At 39.7% G+C, this 20895-nt stretch overlaps 1 protein-coding gene across 1 annotated transcript; it reads left to right on the forward strand.

The window, feature by feature from the left end:
• The first annotated feature begins 989 nt into the window (after positions 1-989).
• On the forward strand, positions 990-8270 carry LOC122773051. The gene is made up of 8 exons (XM_044031432.1): positions 990-1083; positions 3148-3176; positions 4232-4293; positions 5305-5607; positions 5714-6004; positions 6541-6666; positions 6769-6811; positions 6936-8270. The coding sequence occupies exons 1-8, from the start codon at positions 1027-1029 to the stop codon at positions 6982-6984; spliced, it is 960 nt and encodes a 319-aa protein (XP_043887367.1). The 5' UTR covers positions 990-1026; the 3' UTR covers positions 6985-8270.
• The last annotated feature ends 12625 nt before the right edge of the window (positions 8271-20895 follow it).

Raw genomic sequence — 20895 nt, forward strand, 5'->3', positions numbered from 1 at the left:
ACTAAAATGCACTTTGTAAGTTCCTAAGGCATGTTCAGTGTTTATTTATAATTAAATTCGTATACCAATGCAAAACCACTCACTTTGGGATTCACAACAGGGATTCTCTTCTTATGAAACTGGAGTTCCATTTCTGTCATTGACCATATATGGACCGAAGGGAAAATCCAGTTGTGAATGAGCTGCTCTATTCTGTGCTTCACAAGTCGAGTCAACATCACAAACACAAGTGACCTTCATTAGTATCATTAGACCTTCACATCCAAAAAAAAAGGATACAGACACAGGAATTGGCTTACTTTTAGTCCTTACATGCAGTGGCACGTGTGGGACTGTCAACACAGTCCCACACGTGCCTTTCTTGACTAGGTCTAATCAAATGAATTAGCTACCAAACTGTACATACAGTTATTGTAAAACTCATTTTTTTGAAAATAAATGGTTTCAGTAAAAGCACCTCAAGAGAGATGTGACTCAGAGTTGGCACGAGTTAAAATTAGATTGTTTTTGAGTTTCTAAATCCCTAAGAATAATGAGAACTGATTTGTTTATGAACTCTTTTAGATATTTTGGTTATGACTTGAGTCTTTCTCCACGCCCTGTCCACTGAGCAGCAAACTCCTGTTCATCACCAAAGAAAGGCTGTATAAGAAGCCCTGTGAGCATTAATAATAATAATAATAATAATGGCGGGTGGTAGGGGTCATTAAACTTTACTCTCTGACAGAGATATGGCATTTGTTTTTCACAGGGTGAACGACTGAGTTCACTTCTAAAGAATTTATGGACTGAAAGGGAAGTTCGACATTCGACGCTCGAGTTGCGACATCACTGATAGAGAATGCATGCATGCATGCACGCATTTCACACACACTGACACAAATCACATGATTCTGCAGAACATATACCAGTTTCATAGAGTGTAACTGTATATAAGTGTTGCAAATAACAGCTGTCAGTGGATTGGCCAAGGAAATAAACAACGGCCAGATGACTCACACAGCTCCACCCTTTGTTTAAGGGCTCATGAAGAGGAAGTTAATCGCAGTTATTTTCAGACAGACGAAGAAAGGCAACATTATGGTAAGAGCTTTTCTTTCTCCTGTCTTATTTAAATTAAATAGCGGTGATTAAAGCTGTTATTTAGATATCAGCATGCTGATGATAAAAAAGGAATTCTCTCATGCATTGACATAGTTTTCTGTATTATGCTTTGGCATATTAGGAGTGTGTGTGTGTGTGTGTGTGTGTGTATCTGTCAGAGGTTGTGATGAAGTTAAGACTTGAGGGTAAGGGGTGGAATAAGGTAAAAGTTTGAAGTAATCAGTCGAGGTTATGTGTTATGCCTACAGTTGACCTTGCAATGATAATAAGACACGCAAAAAGACAGGCTCAGGCACATTTTAAAAATGTAACTCTTCCTGGAAGGTGCATGGTGTCAAGGGTTGCTAGATCGGGACTTTCAAAAGAACATATTGCGTAAAATGTGTTTTGATCACTGCAGACACTGTAGATGACAAATGTTAGGTTAAGTGCCAAGTGATAAGAGACTAATCTGAAACGCTTATATGTATATATACATTTTTAGAGTCTGAAAAACATTAATTAAGATTCAGATTAGTGAAACTTCGGCTGGGCAGGGATTCCAACGAAACAAACCCCTATGTACAAGTATCTAATCTAATCTAATCTAAGTATCTAATGGTTACTCACATGTAGCGTTAACCACACGAACAAAAAAAAAACAAAGGGCTTACTGTTGATAGTGAAAGTCTTACTATTGACCTGTTACCTCATAATAAAATAACTTGATGAGCAAGAGCAAGTACACTACGTCATGTCACATGGAAATCCCCATACTACTGATACTAACTACTATCACAGAATTAGCTAGCACATTTAAAGAGGACAAAACACCATTCACATATATATATACGGGAGGGTCACAGGGGTGCTAATCTCAGGTGACATATAGAGCGATAGGCGGGGTCCACCCTGGACAGTTCACCAGGGTCACATAGAGACAAACAACCATTCAACCATTCACACCTACAGTCAATTTAGAGTGACCAATTTATCTAATCCCCACATTGCATGTTTTTGGATTATGGGAGGAAGCCGGGGAACCCGGAGAAAACCCACACACACAGGGAGAACATGCAAACTCCATGCAGAAAGGTCCTTGTTCAAACCGGGGCTCGAACCCGGGTTTTCTTGCTGCAAAGGCAAGAGCGCTAACCACCACTAACCACCACTAACCAATTTAGACTGCATCAACATCTCTGACAGACTTCACCTCTAAACATCCCATGACGTGTTGTTTTATTAGACTCATTCTGAATCAATATTCCATGATTATTAATATCCCTTTCACGTTTTTTCTTGTCTCACTTTTTAAGACACAACATTCCAAACTGTCACCTCATTCACCCAGGGGAATTTCCAGCTGTAGTTTCTGTTTTGGACAAATGCATGGGGCTCCTCTATGTAGTGGTGTTTCCCCTGAATCATACTTTTGTTTTTTATTTTTCAAACTCAACATCTATTTAAACTTTGGACAAGTTTAAATAGTTTAAAAGTAGCATGTGATTAGGAAAACCAGGTTCTGGGTTTCATTATCCCTTTCCTTTCACTTATTTTACAACCAATACAATTCCACTTTCTCACCTGGAATATTTCTTAGGTCACTTGCAACAAGCTCTATAACAAATTAATTTTCTCATTGTAGTCTATTGTTGGAACTGTACAGTTACTGATACTTTCAGCATTTTGACATAAAATCAAGACAAATCTACACTGACTGTCAGTGGCTAATATATCGGGGCATTCCCTTACACTTCACACTGGGACTTTCCCTAAATTGAAGTCCGTTTTTCGGAGTGTTCTTTCAGGACAATAGAACCATTTTAATGAACTGTGAAAAGGCAGCCAGATAATTTCACGTTTGTTTGTTCGAATAAAGATTTCAAAGACAATGTTTTCCTGCATAACTGTGTACAAGTTACAGACTGCACAAATACTATAATTAGCAAAAATCACTTTTCATATATTGTACTACATGTATATAAATTATGTTTATTGATTGTTTATTTACAATATATTCCCAATGAAATGCTTTTATCAACATTTTGTATCTCTTTTTAACAGGTGTCCAGTTACACCCTACAATGTACCCGGTAAGAGCGATGACTCATACTGTAAATGAACCATGATGTTTTCTTTTAAGAAATACACAGTGTTGTTGGATAATTATATATGGGTGGAGAAATAAAATTCCAGGAAGAGCTACTGCTGAGGTAGATGATGTCACTGTTGGAAGTCAAACACTTATTGTGGGGGACAAGTCAACTATTAAAGACTGCAAACAATCATCTATTTTTATAAATTCTGGCTCAATTAGTTTGTGACCCTGGAACTCAGGTGTGAAAAACTACAGGGATACCGAAAACTAATTTCAGATATGTTTCCAAAGGTTGTACTAGCAGAAGCTGAGTTTATACTCTTCACAAATGATATAACTTAGAAAATAGTTGCCAAGAACATGAAAACAGATTACTGTGAAGAAAGACTGAAAACAGTTTCTCTCCAGGGTTCTGTTCAGGTTTTTTAGGCATGTCTAAAAATATGGCTCAATGACAAACCGGAGCCACAGATAGGGTAACCACTCTTCTCACGCTGAAAGCCTCAGTGCAGTGTTCAGTGGTTTATCTCTCTCTCATGAGTAATTACGCTTTAAATGTGTCTTCCCTTGATGCAAAAACACACAGAAAAGCTTTTTCCACTTTATTTAAAATTCTCAAAGATGAAGCAGACTCCTGATGTCAGGCTGCCGGTACCACTGATAGAGATGGACAGGTCACCAGTCCATCCATCACATCTACAGTCAATTTAGAGTGTCCAGTTTGTCTAGTCCCCAAATCGGCATGTTTTTGAACTGTGGAAGGAAACTGGAGAACCTGGAAAAAGCCCATACACACACGCAGGGAGAACATGCAAAAAAAGTTTGCTTTTCTAAATGTCTGTTAAAGGAATTATTAATATGATATTGACCTTGAGGATCCAAGTCCGATCAGGTCTGGGGATCAATGTGTGACCACAGAGGTCTCTACAGTAACATGTGTAACATGTGTGTACTGTACACACCTTGCTGTGTAACTGTATTGTGCAGCATTACCTGAGAAACCATGTGACCATCGATATGTTTTTTCTCTGTCTATGATTTCTACCAAAGGAATCTGGGGCGTTCCCTCCAACTGGCAGCTCTTATTTGGATTGTGAGCATTTCAGTCACAGGTGAGTTCATCTGTCATGGCATTTAACCTCCATGTATGTGAAATGCCAAATGCTGTATTTACAAGTGAAACAATATGTCTCTATGTCAACTGAGCAGTGCTGCCGCTTAGCCTAGACACTGAAGCCAGGCTGAAAGTTTCCTCATTGGCTTGATTTTTGTTTCTGCTTCCTGTACACTGAACCCAAACTCAAGAGAAGCAATGTTCTACGCTAAACACCCACACTGAATGTGACAATGAGAAGATATTCCAGTTATTGTAGAGTGTCATGAACTGTGACATTTCCATCATGTAACACATGAGCATTAGTAAAGACAATCCAAGCAGAGGAAAAAAGGGGAACTGAGATTCACCTACGACGTCATAATCTAGAGCTCTCAGAAAGCCAAAAGGAAAATCCCTTGACCTTTACGCCCACCCACGGCCTCAAGTAAAAATGTAACCTCTTGTAACCCCTTCCAGATATCATACTTAAGTGTAGTTTTTCTTTATTAGAAACTAATAGATTTGATAGATCCACATTCACAATGCCACTATTTTAAGGGGTTTTACTGGATTCAGATCTGGTGACTAGGATCATGCTATAATTGTGGCAATAGGATGGTAAATTACAGCCATACAGGATTAAACATGGTCACTAGCAATTCTCAATGTGACATTAAAACTTTGATTGATTCATAAATAACAAGCGTGCTACAAAAAAAACACATACTGATATCTAATTCTGACCCTCTATGCATACTTTAGCATACATTCAGATTATATTACTTTTTATAGGCTATGGTTTCCTTTTCCTAACTGTACAGCTCTCATATTTATTCTTGGCACCTGTCCTTGGAATGGAATTTGTCTTGTTTGGTTGTACATAGCTCAAATTTTGGAAGTTGTATGTCCTGTGATGCTTTTCTGATAACTGCCTGCCGTCGTAAACAGCAATCCTCTCAACACCAACCAGTCACAAAAACCTTCTTTTATGCTCTAACCCTCAACTCCTGCTTTCTTTCTTTTTCAGAAAGTGTTACCCCCATACTCAGAGGGGAGGTTGGTGGAAATGTGACTTTTCGCTGCCCTGTGAACAAGACACGAACAATCATATTTATCTACTTCCAAAGTGGCGACAAATTTGTCAACGGCTACCACACAATAAGAGATAAGGAGATGCCAGAACCTTGGGGTAACACAAAAATGGATCGCAACAAGGCCCACATCGACATGATCAGACTGAACATCTCACATAATGGAGTGTATCGATGCATTATTCGGTACAATGACAACAATACGCCTGAGGTACACAATATAAAGCTAGCTGTCACAGGTAAATATTTTAAAAAGAAATTTAAACTTCATTTCTAACTTAACTTACAAAAATGAAATACTGAATACAATATTTAAAATTGGATTGCAATGTCTGTTCACTTTAGCCAACTACAGCAAACCCTCAGTTGAAACAACCTGTGATGATGGAAATCTTGGTTGTGTTGTGACATGTTCTTCTCATGGTGGCTACCCAAAAACCAAGATGAAGTTGATTACACCTGAGTCTGGGAATTCAAGCACTCAGGTGTTCAAAGAGGTGAAAAGCAGTCATGTGTCCAGTCCAGACACCATGCTGTTCAACAGCTCCAGCACCACATACATCAACTGCACCAGTGGACAGTGGAAGTATCTCAGTTGCTCTGTGGGAGAGGCCACGTCCCACACGTTCTCAGTTTGTGAGTATTTACATGACAGGACGTTGAGCTTAATTTCACACCACTGACAATAAGATTAGAACGTGCAGGTGTAGCAGAAGAGCTTTTCCAAACAGTATGCCATGTGGTAGATCACATGATTAGATAACTTTAACCAATAACAGAGCATTTCGGATGCTTTTTTCCCCTACTTTCTTAAAATGTACAGTCATAGCAGGGGCTATAAGAATGTGCAATATAGAGGAGCTTATATCCTTTTGAATGCCCCTGATACTGCAGTAATTATATTGTATTAGTTTATAAACCTAATCACTGACATAAATGTTTCATTGTGATATCTTGTTTACAGTACAAATATGGTATATTCAATAAAAAATAGTCATGCATTGTCCTAGCCATTTGAAATGAGGATAGAAAAGAAAAGAATAAGAGCAAAGAAACAGAGCCAACAGGATTTGGTGTTGACAACAAGTAGCTTTAAGTATAAAATACTGTCAGCGTTATGCTTAAACTTTAACAGTACATGTGTTTAATATTATATTTGTTCTCATTTCAAGGTGAACCCAAGCGTGTACCTGAATCTAACAATCAGACACTAATAATTGCCTTCGTGGTGATGGCAGTCATCATTTGTGTTACTATTGTGATAGTGTCTTGCAAGTTGTTGTGCAAGAAAAAGACAGGTAAGGACAGATATAGTGTTCTGCTAAACACACATTTATGTTCATGTTTACACGATAGAATAAATAAAAAAACCTTACAACTGTTTCTACATTATTTTTCAGGAACGACAGCAGGACAAATGTGCAACATAAACGGAAATCTGCAGTAAGTGCAAGTTTGCGAAACACCATTTTCCTCATCTATGAAGTCCTCTAATAATGCTTTGATTCCACATTTTTTGTCACCACCAACCTTTGCTATTTTTTGGTATATTTTTCTTTTTCTCCAGTGAGAATATCAGCCTCAACCCTAACCAGGAAGGAAGAGAAGCATCTTGAGAAAGAAGGTGATGAAGAAGTACGTCTGATATTTACTCAGAACAAAGACTATCTTTTCTAGAATATAGAGCTCACATAGAGTTTACATATGTGGCAAGCCAGGAAGCTACAGGAGCCTGTGACTGCCGGGACCTGGCTCACATGAGACTGTAAATATTCCAGCGACACTTGTGACCGTAAGTGTTGAAGGAAGTGTTTATCATCAGTATCTACTTCAACTGACGTCATTCAACCACAATTCAATAGGTTTCTAGTGGTTTGTGGTGTCACTTTTGGTCGGGTACTGTCTGTGAAGGATACACTTCCCAGCAATTTGACTGTTACACTGACATATCCATGTGCAGAACATTGAACTTTTGCACCTGTATTGTAACATTTGCACTGTATCTTCAAAAACTGTTTAACAGTTTTTGAAGATACAGTCTTTGCACTTTAAGCCCCCAACCCCCCCTCCATTTGATCATCCTGCTAATCTCCTAGCAGAACATATGCTGTTTGTTCCTGTCAAGCTGGAAGGAATGGTTACTCTCAATGTCTTGTGAATATTTATTTTTTTACTGTAATTGTTGCTTCCTAAATGTCAAATGCAACATTGTTTGTTTTGAGTTGAGTTCAAATGTATTTGATTCCTCTTCCCTTGGAATTACCAAATAGTGCTGCTTTCATTTCCTAAATCACTGAAGGTTGTTATAACTTATTGTAGTTCATATAGTATTTCAATCATTTATAATGTCATTTGTATTTGTATTTTTGTTTTTACTATGTTGTGGGATGAATTGCACTGACATCACTCATGAACGTTCCTTTAACTTTATTTGACAAAGTAGTTAAGAGGTTTAGAAGTTTAAGTTTAGGCTAGGATTTTCAGTCACAGTTTTATGTCAACATTCTTTTTTCAGTTGCAGTACTATCTAATTGCCACTAGATGTAGTACTAGCACCACAGACTGAAGATGTAAATCTTACCCTCACGGCTGATAGGCACAGTACATAATAATGTGAACAATATAGGCCTACAGTATCTGATTTTATTTTGTAGGGCTATCGCTTTTTTCCATGACCCTTGCAATAAAAGCAACAATTTTCTACCAGAGAATGTAACAATTCTAAAATTCCAGTGTCAGAGCAATATGAACAATCATTTCATACATTGACCTTAATACAATGTGTGGTCCTGGACTGGGTGGTCCTGGTTTGTTAAAGAAAAAGAGATGTGAAGTGAGTTCATAACACGGGGTATTGGCAAGATAACACATACACATTACAATAAACTTGTCTTTGACTTCACCTCTTGGTTCTTTGGTTCCTTTTTTTGTTATACTTCTACCTCACACACCTCAGTCTCCTTTCCACACTTGTTTACTCGCTGTCTCGTGAGTCACAGTGACAGGCTGTCAGTCCAGCTCTCTGCGCTGTGTTTACATTGGGCAGCAGACCAGCACCAGGCTGGTTGCACTTCAGGAATGTAACCCCCTGGTCCCTGCCCTCCGCCACCTCCAACTTTTCCCTTCTCCCCACCTTTGTCTTCCCCATCTTTTTCTAGTTCTCTTTCATTCTTTAATTCCCTCATTGCATGGACTCGCCCCATCTCCTCACTTTCCTTCTGTTGCTTTTTCCACTATTACCCTTCCGCTCTTCTCCTCCATCTAATTATCTTCTCTTTTGCTCCATTGCCCCGGCCCTTCCCTCCCTTTCAGTCCTTCTGCCACCTCGCTTCCTTACCCACACTTTCTCCTTTCTGAACCTCCACTCCCCCTCTCCCTCACCCTTTTCTCTTCCCTCTTTAAAATTCAGAGTGCATTGTCCAAGATTACTCACACTCCCTTTCTCCCTGCCACCGTCCCCTCACCTCTCACTACACCCCACATCTCTCTGTCTTTCCTCCCCTCATTCCTTTGCTGTCTAACCCAAACAAACCAGGGAGGACTTTTCTCTGGTGGCCGTAAGAAAAACACACCGCATGTCAGATATTTGGCTTAATATAAACATTAGACAATCAAAGTACTGGAAAAGGATATGAGGTGCTTTAGGTCAGTATAGAGCTACTTTGTGGAAATCTTATTGAATATTCAACACTCATAACAAAGAAAAGAACATTAGATTTTGCGGTTTATTGGCAAGGGAATATTCCAAGGCAACAGGGCAACTGTAAAAGAAAAGCTAAAACCATTGAACTCCATAGGAAAACAATACAATGCACAAGGTAACCATTTCCATTTTCATAAATGCTGATGATGTGTAAACTAACATTAATATACAATGATATTAACAAGCACTTTTTAAATATATCTTCTGGCTTGATTTGTTAAACACAATGCAATACCTTTATAGACACATCAGGAGTCATCAAGGCCAAAAAAGTAATCCTAGATGTTATAATTATGTTCTCTTTAACAGTGATGCAGCAGAGTGTGTAATCTCCTACTTAATGGAGAGCCCTTTCAGTCTGAACACAGTCCAGTGGCATTTCTCAGCAAGCACTGTGTGACCTCTGCCACACTGTTCTGTGTGGCGCTCATACCAGGGGATTTATAATCAGATTATACTAGTTATGAAAGTCAACTAGATTAGTTTTAGTGCAGGAAGGCCAGAGCACAAGGCATCGATTCACAGCGGGAGAGGAGAGCTGATCAGCATGAGGGAGATTTGGCTGTTATGGTTCTCAGAATAACAGAAGGCATTTCACTGTCCCGGAGTCTGATGTGTGCAATATAACAAGGTAATCAGTGTGGAATAAATTAGGCCTAGCTAATATATCCAATTGCTTATAATTGCTTTATATTAATTGCTTTCATTTAAAAAACAAATAAATAAATAAATCAGTAATAATATTGTACTGACAGAGCTGTAAATATCAGTTTTGAGTTCCATCACAAACAAGCTTAAACACAAAAAATCTACATTTTTATTGTGGTGTTCAGTGTCAGATCATGTGATAACTTATTATGTAAATATAGGGGTATGTGAGCTTTAAAGGATTTGACGTTGCGTGCGTTAAACAGTGGGAGAGGAGTTCAGGAAGACTGAGGACAGACCAGACAACATAAAGAGAGGAGAAGGCCATCTGAACACTCTGACCTCTATGTATATGCATTTTTTTTGGAGGCACAAATGTGGCTGATGGAGCAGAGATGATGAGGGAAACCACTAGGTCAGAAAGCTCAGCTCTGGTGCTTCAGCTGAGTGATCATGTTGTTGCTGTCACTGCAGAAACCCATCCACCTGATCCCCAGAGACAAGAGGGTTGACCTGGAAGCATTTATCACCTCTACGCTTTCTGACCCATGACCTGACGCCCGAGATTGGGAAAAGAGAACAAACACACCACGGGGGGAGTGAGGGGAGACACTGAAAGATGAGAAGGAGGTGACCAGTGCAGAATGATATAAATAGTCTAGCTTTTTAATTCGTTAAACAGAACATTTACATTGCCTATTAGTTTAGGAAGAAGCATTTTCACACTCAGAATCCAGCATAGGTTTCATCAGTGAGAATATTTCTCTTGGTTATAGATGGTGGAAACATTTGTTGGTGTATATGTGTGGTCCTGGATTGATAAAGCTAAAAGACATCAGCAGAGTCTTGGAAGAGCTTGAAACAAGTTGAGGGAGAGGTACAAGGGGGGAGAGAGCGATATGTTTGTTGGCTGTGAGCCCAATAGAACTATTAACACCTCTTTGTAATGGTGATACATCAGAGGAGTTCATTGGCCAAGGCCTTTTCAACTAGGCTCTGACTCAATATCTAAAGTTGAGTGTGTGCGTGTGTATGTGTGTGCATGAGCGAAATCTGAGCAAACATCGACTGGAGTCACATCTCCCTTAAATATTTTTAGAGCTTCTTAAGATGTGACCTTTACTTTTGCACACACGGTCAAACAGAAATAAAACACACGCAAAAAAAAAATAATGTCTACATGCTACGCATCTGTACGTCTGTTACTAGTGTATATATGCTATGTGCACTCCTGTTCATGAAACTGTAGTGTTGTCTGAAACACTCAGACAGGTGATTATTCTGAAGCCGTCCCGCAGGAGGATCATATGAGAGGAGCCAACAAGAGGAACCAGAGAGCAGTTTGAGGGATTGTGGGTAAGATGCCCAGTTGGCTGCAGACGGTTGGCAGCTTCATATTTCGGCAGAGGCTGAACATCAAAGACGGCTAGAAGTTTGTGTAATGTGTGCTGTAGAGGATAAAAAGTTACATCATACCATGAGGTGCTGCTTGCCACAATATTCCACTTATTCCTATTTTTCTGCTTCATGGTGGTTTTCCACTATGTGATAACCAAGACTGGATATTTATTTTTGAAGATTCCACAGCTGCAGCCCTAAATACGCTTCTGTGTCATCTTACAAATGCATACATTTCGTTCCATGTGCATTAATGAGGAAGCCAGAGTGGAATAGGGAGACAACGAGGGTTTTTTGAAATTGCTGCATTGATCATTTTGCAAATATTGGGTTACGTTTGGATGTTTGCTTTTGTTCCTATAATACAGCAGGGTCAAGACATCTCGCTCATGTTTCTCATATTACATATTACAAAATTCGAGGTATGTGTCAATCATGCCACCGGTGTGTGGGTGCATGTAAAGTGTCTCCGTGTGTTTGTGTAAACACAGAACCTATCACCTCTGGCAATGGCTCTGGCAGCAGCTGTGTGACATTCATACAGTTATTTTCAAGTGGAGAGAGGAGAATGGAAGGGGCCATTAAAAGTGGGTTGGTGTGTGCGGAGTGTGAGTGTCAAGAGTTGGAGATGAAGGAGACGCAGTTTGCAACTGAAACTGAGAGAGGAAAAAAAAAAAAGTGTAAAGCAAAATGGCTGACATGTTGTGCAAGCTGATACTGAACACCAACAGGTCCCTGCAGCAGCCTCCACTTAAATTTATCTCTACACCACCAGACATGTTGAGGGCTTTGAGGAGGTACGGGCTGTACAGACGTGGCTCAAATACATAGGAAAGCAGTTTTTTGACACAATTCTTTGTTTTTCTTCCATATTTATCAGACAGTGACCTTTAATATCAGCCTGTCCTGTATGTGTGTATATGTTTAACCGTGTAAATAAAGGTGTGCATGCGCACATGTTTGTGTACGTGTTTGCATGTTTGTAATAAGAGACACCTGAGACAGTTAGAAGGTCATTCCTGGAGTCTGCTCATAGCTTTGATCATTTTCTTGTCGCCTCAGAAATAGACCAGAGAGGACAGGACGGGCACAAACCCTCCCTTCCATTAATGTGTGTGTGTCTAAGGAGAACTGAGGGAGTATGCTTGGCAAACAGACTGACAGGGAATGGGCATTTGTTTGTAGGGCACAAGCATGTGTTTGCATGACTACACAGATGCATTTGTACCCTTAATTTTGTTGGCATTCTCTTCTTTAATGTGTCCACGCACATATGGAGACATACATGCCTCTGTGACACACACTGCATTCAGTAATAAGCTTATAAAGAGTGAGGTACACAGTACTGCTTGTGTAATAGTATGTTTACTTACATGTCTGTCCTACATCATTATCAATTAACAGTGCAAGACAGGGTACATATGACCCATACATGCAATATCCATTATCCATAGCCATTTTGTTCAGGTCTCTTTTTTTCCAGTTTACCATGTGGGCATTAGGAACAGGGCAATCACATTAATAAATAACACGAGATATAGAGATCACACAAATGAACGCTTCTTAAAAAAAATGCAAGTTCTAAAATTTCGGGATCTGGTTCAGATTAAAACAGCCGCAAATAATATTCAAAGAAAGAAACGGTGACAGAAATGGTCGTGTTTAAAGTTGTGTTGTACTGAGGACATTAAGAATATTGTATAAAATACTGTAAATGTGCAAATATTTGGCGATGGGTTAAAGTAGTATAAGTGTATACTTCTGCCTACTCGTTTTCAAACATCAAAACTATTAATTATATTGTTTATGCAGATGGGGGAAACCTCCTCATGCAGGACACCAACCACAAGGACAGAAAAGCACCCAGCAAAAAGCTTTCCGTTCCTCATCCTCAGAAAAAGCATCAGGCATCATCATCATCATCATTTTCACTTCAAGTGACTACAACAGAGTGATGCTGAGTTTGTATGGTTTGGACATCCACTGTTAACTTTTAGTTTGTTTCACCCTTTTTATTTAAATAACAACATAGTCTTCTTTCAGAATCAAAATGTCCTCTCTATTCTTCTTCCCTATAACTTCCTTTAGCACAGGAATTACACTCATGGTTATAGATAGCTACAGTAGTAGTACAATTTGTTTATCATCCTGTTATATTTACAATTTTAAGTAAAACCTAAAGAGATTAAAGCTCTCTACTCTACTACTGCTTTTCCTGGTGTTTCTTTGCACCAGCTGCCATTATTGCAGTTGTCATGGAAATATGTAAACTCATGCGTGGAGAGAGTGATAGAAACATTTAAGTTTCAAATAAAACTACATATCAGATGAGAAAATGTTTCACAAAGCTCTCCTGACCTCGGAGTGAACCATGTTTTCACTGGCATAGATCAGCTGATATTGTTGAAAAGGCTAGAAATTGGTTTGAAGTGGAATCAAGGAAAACTTTTTTTGTGCTGCTGTCCCCATTCAAAATGATGCTGTTGGTCAGGCTCCCAATCAGCAACAGTAAAGTCTGTAAAAAAACAAACAAATCACCAGGTGCTGAGCCAGACATGGGGTCCAGAGTGGTGGGAAAGAGAAGGAAAGACTCTCATTAGATTAATGCTCCCTCTGTGGATTGTTCTGCATGGAGTTTCGTCCAAACATAGACTTCGTCTGAACTAACCTTTACTTGATGAGGACTTTGGTCTGCTTTGGAGCCACTACACAGTAAAACCAATGCGTACTTGAATAACTGCCAATACAAAAAAGAAGTATCTGAGTTTGAAATCGTGCACAGAGACCATGCACGGTTGAATTTCAAATCACCAAGAGGCCTTCAAGAACCATCAATCTACTATGAAGGTATTGCAACACCTCATCTTTCTCAGAGCACAACAGAAGAGAGCACCGGGTGGATGCAGCACATGCTTGGCCAACTCTCCCAACAGTTCCAGTCAGACTAATCTCTGGAGGAAGAATAGACATTGTTATAGTGTGTCACCTCGGGACATGGTCAGACTCACCTTCCTGTTTCAATAGCTGAGAAAGATGTACATTCACAGAGAAAGGGGAAAAGAAACCACCAAACACACACACACACATACACAAAAAGTTACAAAAACTTGCACAACATCTGTGAACAAGAAAACAAGAAGATATCTTACACACACGTGTGCGAGCTTGAGTGGGGACCAAAGTCAATGAATGTCGCTGATATTAATATATATGAATATTAATGTCAATGCTCTGGTATCATCAAATCAGTTTCTCTGACAAATGAATGGGTAATTCGCTGACAGAGCGTGCAAAGGGTACTTATACCTTTATAGCTTTTCAGGAGTTACAGTAACAATGGCTCTGGTGCATCATCAGGCTATATTTTTAGACATACCTAAAAAATGCTGAATGGAGAAGTGGACTAAAACTGTTTAAAGGCTTTACTCCATAATTCTTTTCCCCCAGTAATTTGTTTCGCATGTTCTCAGCCACTATTTTCTTTAATGTGTGAGGAGGAGGAGGAGGAGAATCTATTCTTTTGCTTTACAGTCCTGTTCACTTTTTCGTGCTCTGTGCCTCTTCCCACGGATTCTGGGCAAATAGTGCGCGCTATTAAATTAATTAGCTGAAAAGGCCAATATTTTAAGTGCATTGATGTTTACTAGATGTTATGGCATCTCCCATAGAAACAATACTCTTTGAACAGCAGTCAGTCTGTCAGACACTCTGTTTTTGAAACTAATTCCCCATCACGTCCAAGCTTTATTTGGAAATATATATGCATGCAACTTTCCATTACTTCATCATACTGTGTTATTTTATGGATTTTTTTTGTCTCCTTTCCCCAACATTCCCCCGTTTGTTTTCATACCTTTCATGTGTGCGAGGACGTCGGAGAAATGAAAAATATGAACCGCATGCCTTTCCACTAAATCAGATGCTGAGCGATTACGAGGCGCACATCTCTGTGATGATGTTGGCCAGAAAGAACAACAACAAGAAAATCTATATTGTTACTTGAATGAGTCACAGTAAGTAATGGTAAACAGTTACAACTACAACACCTGCATGTCTTTAACATGGCTGATCTCACCCTGTGTAACTTCACTGTATGTTGGGAATTTCTCTCTTTCTCTCCAAACGCACATAGACACAGAAAAAACCGGCATGTCCACACATAAAAAGTCTCTCCTCCCGGCAATGAATTTATTGTAAGTTATTGATCTTGTGTTGTCAGAAGGAATACCAACCGCAATGTCTTGGGGTTTGGATGTTGGGATACATCAAATATATATCGAGGAGCTGCATTGATTTGGAGCCTCTCAGGTGAGATGAAGGGGAGAAAAGATACAAGAACAAGGAAGAGAAATTCTTTTAATGATCATCCAGATTCGGCTTCTCCCAAATTGCTCTGTGTACAAAATACCTGCAGGGGTGTTGAGATTGGTTGTCTTGGTGTTCTGCATGTTATCATGTGAAGGAACACTGTGTCGGGCAACAGAGGAACCCAAATGCAACAATAGAACAGCTATTGTATAAAATAATAAAATTGTACAAAGAACAGACAAGAGAATCTCTGTGTAAACATCTCAATGATGAAGATAGCGTATGTTTTGTAAATTGTCTCTCACCGCCAATAATAACCAGAAGCTTTGCAATTTCACAAATTAAATGACATATTACAGGGCTCGGAAAAATCCTTTGAAAACACTACAACATCCAAGAAAAATATTCCAGAGGGCTGCCAAATCATAGTCCCAAGACAATGACAAAGAAAAGAAGTATTCAGGTTTTTTTTTCAAACAATCTGTAGCACTGGTATATGAGGTATGAGGGTGTTGCATCATGCCAGTGCAAATGCATTGTTGAATATCAAACATACCCAGAAAACAAACCTGTCTTTTCCCAGACATTGAAAAAGCAGGTTCCTCTGGAGTTACTGCTATGTTTTTCAAGTCAAGCTGTTGAAAAGCTGAAAACAGAATCAGAATGATAATCAGCTCTTCATGTTGTTTTTGGTGGCACCCCTTAATAGAGAATAAATTGACTTGGAAGCATTTCCCAACTGGTCACTCTCTATGCCTCCCTCCAAACTCCCTTCCTCCCCCCATGCCTCCAACAATTACCCCCTCCTTCCCCGCTCACCCGCTCAGGCAACCCTTTTGCCCTCTTGTATCCGGCCATTTAGCGTGACAATCCATTATTTTGACGGCTCCCAGAGAAAGAAAGGGCGTAAAAAGAGAAGAAGAGACAGGGGGACGGGGGCCACTTTGACTTTCAGACATGAGCCAAAAATGTTCTATATCCTTTCCCCTCCCTTCTTTTTCTGTGTCTTTGTATTTTATACATCCTCACTTTATCTCATCCTCATTTGCCCTCCTGTCCTCTTCTCCTTTTACATTCCTCTCCTTCTCCTAAATTATTTCTCTTTACCATCTCTACCTCCACCCCCCTCTTACTCTCCACGCCTCCTTCTTTCTTTCCCCATTCCCCTCTCGCACTATACCCCCCCTCCTCTTCTCTTAACCATGCAACCGCAGCACTACCTCTCTTTTCGACTCTGTATTTTTTTCATTGCTGGCAGCCTTTGGGAAACCCGATAAGGCCTATAGAAAGAAAGGATCTGGGGTTTAAAATGTCTCGAGTCAAACCCCCTCCAAACAACCACCACTTATCAACTGCACACCCACCCCGCCCAAACACTCACACACACATTGTCTTCAACCAGCCTTCCAGCAGGCTGACAACCTGAGCATCGTACACTCCCACCTCTTGACAACTTCTATAGCATCTCTGTCAGAATTGTGCCGAGTGTTTTCTGACCACTGTTCCAGAGTGAGCTCACTCTGCCCGTACTACAAACTCATAACAACGAGGGCAAATGCAGGGCAAATGCAGGGATAATGGTAAAGGGTCTGTATGTATATAGCGCATTTCTAGTCTTGATGGCAACTCAATGCTGCTTCACACGACAGTTTTGCCACCCATTCAGATCCATTCACTGACACTTTCATACAGCGCATCTACTGTATGTGCAGCGCATTTTCTACCACTCATTCCCACACTGCAACGTGGGGTTAAGTGTCTTGCCCAGGGACATGCCCAAGTTGAAAGATGACTCGCTCTACCACTGAGCTACCGTCGCCCCAATAATGCTATGCAATCAGTCGACTGAAATTTGAGTAAGGTTTGATCTAATCTGAGAGGATGAGTAGAACTGGATTATTGAAATTACAACTAACAAGCAACGCAAATTGAGACAATCACATCCTTTTCATGATGCTAGGTCAGTGATGTGAGCAAACAGAAGGGTCAACAACAGTTCAAAGATCAAGTTCCTTTTTTTTTTACATTGTTTTCGCTCCTCATACATCACTCCCATCCATTCATTTCTTATACAACGTGTGCATGAACTCTGTGCATATGTTTCTATGTTTGTCAGAGTGCAGTCAACTTCTTCATTTAACCATTTACGGCAGAACAGTAATGCCACACCAGTGTCTGTGTGTACATGTCGAAGCATTCACACACATTGACACACACACACACACACACACACAGTCTCTATATAACGGAGGGAGAAACAAGTGAATTGTGCTCCCACCCCCCGTCTCTCCTTCTGCCACTCTCTCTGGTGGTGTGTCATGTTTCGGGGGGATAATAGGTGTCACGGTGAGACCCCTTTGGTCTCAGTGCTCTGGGGGACTCTCATGACACACACACACACACACAAACCATGCAAGCACAAGCAGCTCATTCTCTGGGCCATGGGAACCACAGATGACTCTCTGCTCCTCTCATCTTTCTCGAACTCTATCCTTTTCTCTTTTTTCCTTTGCTTTGCTTTCTCTTTTATCCCAAATGCACAATCTTTTGCCTCATTTTTGCACTACTGTTTCTAGGTGATCCAACAAAAACGCTCACTCCTAAGGTCTTCCTTTTGTTTCCAACCTTCAGTTCTTTTGGCACTGAATCCACATGTCACATTTGCCACAAGTTCTATTTGGACAGCAATAAATCTGAATAAGTCATGATGGAATTTGTGATGCATAAACTGATCCATATCTATCCACATCACTGCACTAGTATCGCCTTCCACTTATGTTGCATCTCAACTTGCAAAGTCGTGGCATTCAAATTGAATTCCAATTTTTTTAGAACCTACTCTTATTTCTCTCAGTCATGATAATATTGTACTCACCAAGTCAAATGGTTAGATCTGGCAACACAGCAACACTGCAGGGGGAGGGGGGAGAGGCCACAAGGAGTCACACATAATAGCCAAGGAAATTTAAAGCATCATAAAACAGTTACTCAAACTCTTTTCATAGACCCATCACCGCATTTACAGTGAAACCCATAGAGAAATAATTTAACATCTTCTCTTTCCACACGGTGTAGCACACAATATAGCCCACAAAGAAGACGAACGGTACACAGTAAATGAAGAGCAGCAACGGAATACATCCATAACTGTGTTGTCTTCTTGGCAGTTTATCACAAGAAGACAAGCTTTGTGTGGCTGCACGAAACGCACTGCTCTCTTTCCTTCCATCGCACGTAAGTGATGATCCCTCTGTCGGCTCCACACTGTAGGAGCCTTACCACTGTGCTTGGGACCCCAACGAAAGGGTGCCAAAAACTGTGATGGTACCCATTAATCATTTTGATACACTTCTCCATATTTGAAAATGGAAACGCAAAAAATGGCATACTGTATGACATCATACTGGACCAAAGTGCGACACTCAGGTTGTAAATTGGGTTTTTGTGCAGTCATTGTTCATTATCACACAAATCTCTGCAGTTACTCTACTAAACACAAGGTTATATCTAGTATAATTGCAACTTTGGCCATTTATTATATTAGATAGAAATGGTAATAAATGTAATTATTATTTGAAACAGACATACGATAAAATACTATGACCTACACCTGTATTAACTTTCGTGTATTAGATTACGTATCCTTAGGAGTAGGAGTAAGAGGACGAACAAGGGAAGGATGAACTAAGGAGATGAGGGGGATACTTTAACCTGCAGGTTAAAGTAAGGGAGGCTCGTCTCATCCTCCTCTTCCCCCTCCAACTCCTCTCTCTACCCCCTCGCCTCCCTCAGGCTGCACAGGTAAAGAGAGTATGTGTGTGTGTGTGTGTGCGTGTGTGCGCACAATGCAATCTTGATTTTATATCCCTATGCTAATCTCTAATGCTGTTAGTCGTAAATGACATTATGCTGCATGTGAGTGAAATGTAAGCCATTAAAAGCCTCTCATCTTTCACACATTGCAGACACCTTGGCCAGGTAAGCCTCTGGCCTCAGCCAATCATGAGGTGAGATAACAACTGTCGTCACTAAACCACCGCATCATACTCCGGACAGACTGGCGACAGTTAAAGTTATCCTTATGACACCAACTGCTTTGCTCGTCACTAGTTTGTGTGTTTGTGTCACGGATAAAACGATGTCACAGCATCTTCACCCTACAACTGTATAGTGCAAAAGTGCCATTTGTTTGTTATACCACATTTTCTGTGCATAAGGAAGTTTAAAACCACAACTTGTTTACATTTATTCTGAACATTATCAATCAATGGATATGCCTCTTTCTTCTTTTTAACCTAAACTTAATAGAACTAACAATTTTTGTTTTTTCCAGAGAAAATTTTGTGAATGTGTGGCTCAAGGAAGAACACATAAAAACTGATTATATGTATTTCCATTTCCTTTTTTCTGTCAAACAAAAATTCTGAGTTGAAATATGGCACAGACTCAATGTTGCAGATCCACTCTGATGGTTATTTATTACATTTATTAGCAGTTGTTTAGTGATTTGATGCATATGACATTACTGTCTGACAGTGTTAACGCCACAGTTTACTAGGCCTTGCTTGTTGTCTCTGAATGAGTATGTGTTCCTAGTAACAGTCGTTTGGCGTGCCAAACAAACCACACTTTTGTCTTTAAAAACGTTGGTGTGTGACTGGACATGTTCACACCTCTATCCCTAAATCCACATTCACATTATGATGACTTAACTTAGTAAATTCATCCAAAAGCTGCAAAGAAATGCAAAGCGCTAAATAGTGTGCATTGTAACCCACTATACTTGACTTGGCTTCAAGATGCAGTAGAGAAAATCCCTAGAGAAATTGATTGTACAGTGTCACAGGTTGTTAAATAGAAATAAATAATTTGAGAAAAGAAAGTACAGAACTCTAGTTCTCTCTCATATCACTTGATTTACATTATGGTGAAAGGTTATCATGGAATTATTGATCAGTATGAATAAATCCTGTTGCATCCTGTTATGTTATATGACTCCAAATGTGCAAGAAAGGCAGGATTTTTTTCATTTGTTCACTCCTGTGTGACTTAGATTTAGTTACATTGCTATTTATGTGGCAATGAAAATAAAATGATTAAAAAACAGTGCATTTCTATGTAAATTTAACTGTTAAAAAAGGTTAACATTTGGCCCCGGGGAATCTTCACATTATCAAATCTGGCCCTCCTTAAAAAAAAGGTTGGACACAACGGGTCAAAACAAATCCAATCTCAAACCTAAACATGTGAACTGCATCTGCACAGCTCTTTTCTGTCAGACAAACGAGTAATAAGCAGACCAACCATGACATCATGTCTACAAACAATCGTACATCATCAACACTCGGTGAAAGCAAATGTCAGTGTGAAAGATTAGACAGACAGGAGTTACTTAAACTGATGTTCTCTTTAAAGGGAAAAGGATATAATTTACCACTCAGCACATTGTGCTCGAGGACAACTTGTGTAA

This window comes from Solea senegalensis, linkage group LG8 (assembly GCF_019176455.1).
Source record: "Solea senegalensis isolate Sse05_10M linkage group LG8, IFAPA_SoseM_1, whole genome shotgun sequence".
Lineage (NCBI taxonomy): Eukaryota > Metazoa > Chordata > Actinopteri > Pleuronectiformes > Soleidae > Solea > Solea senegalensis.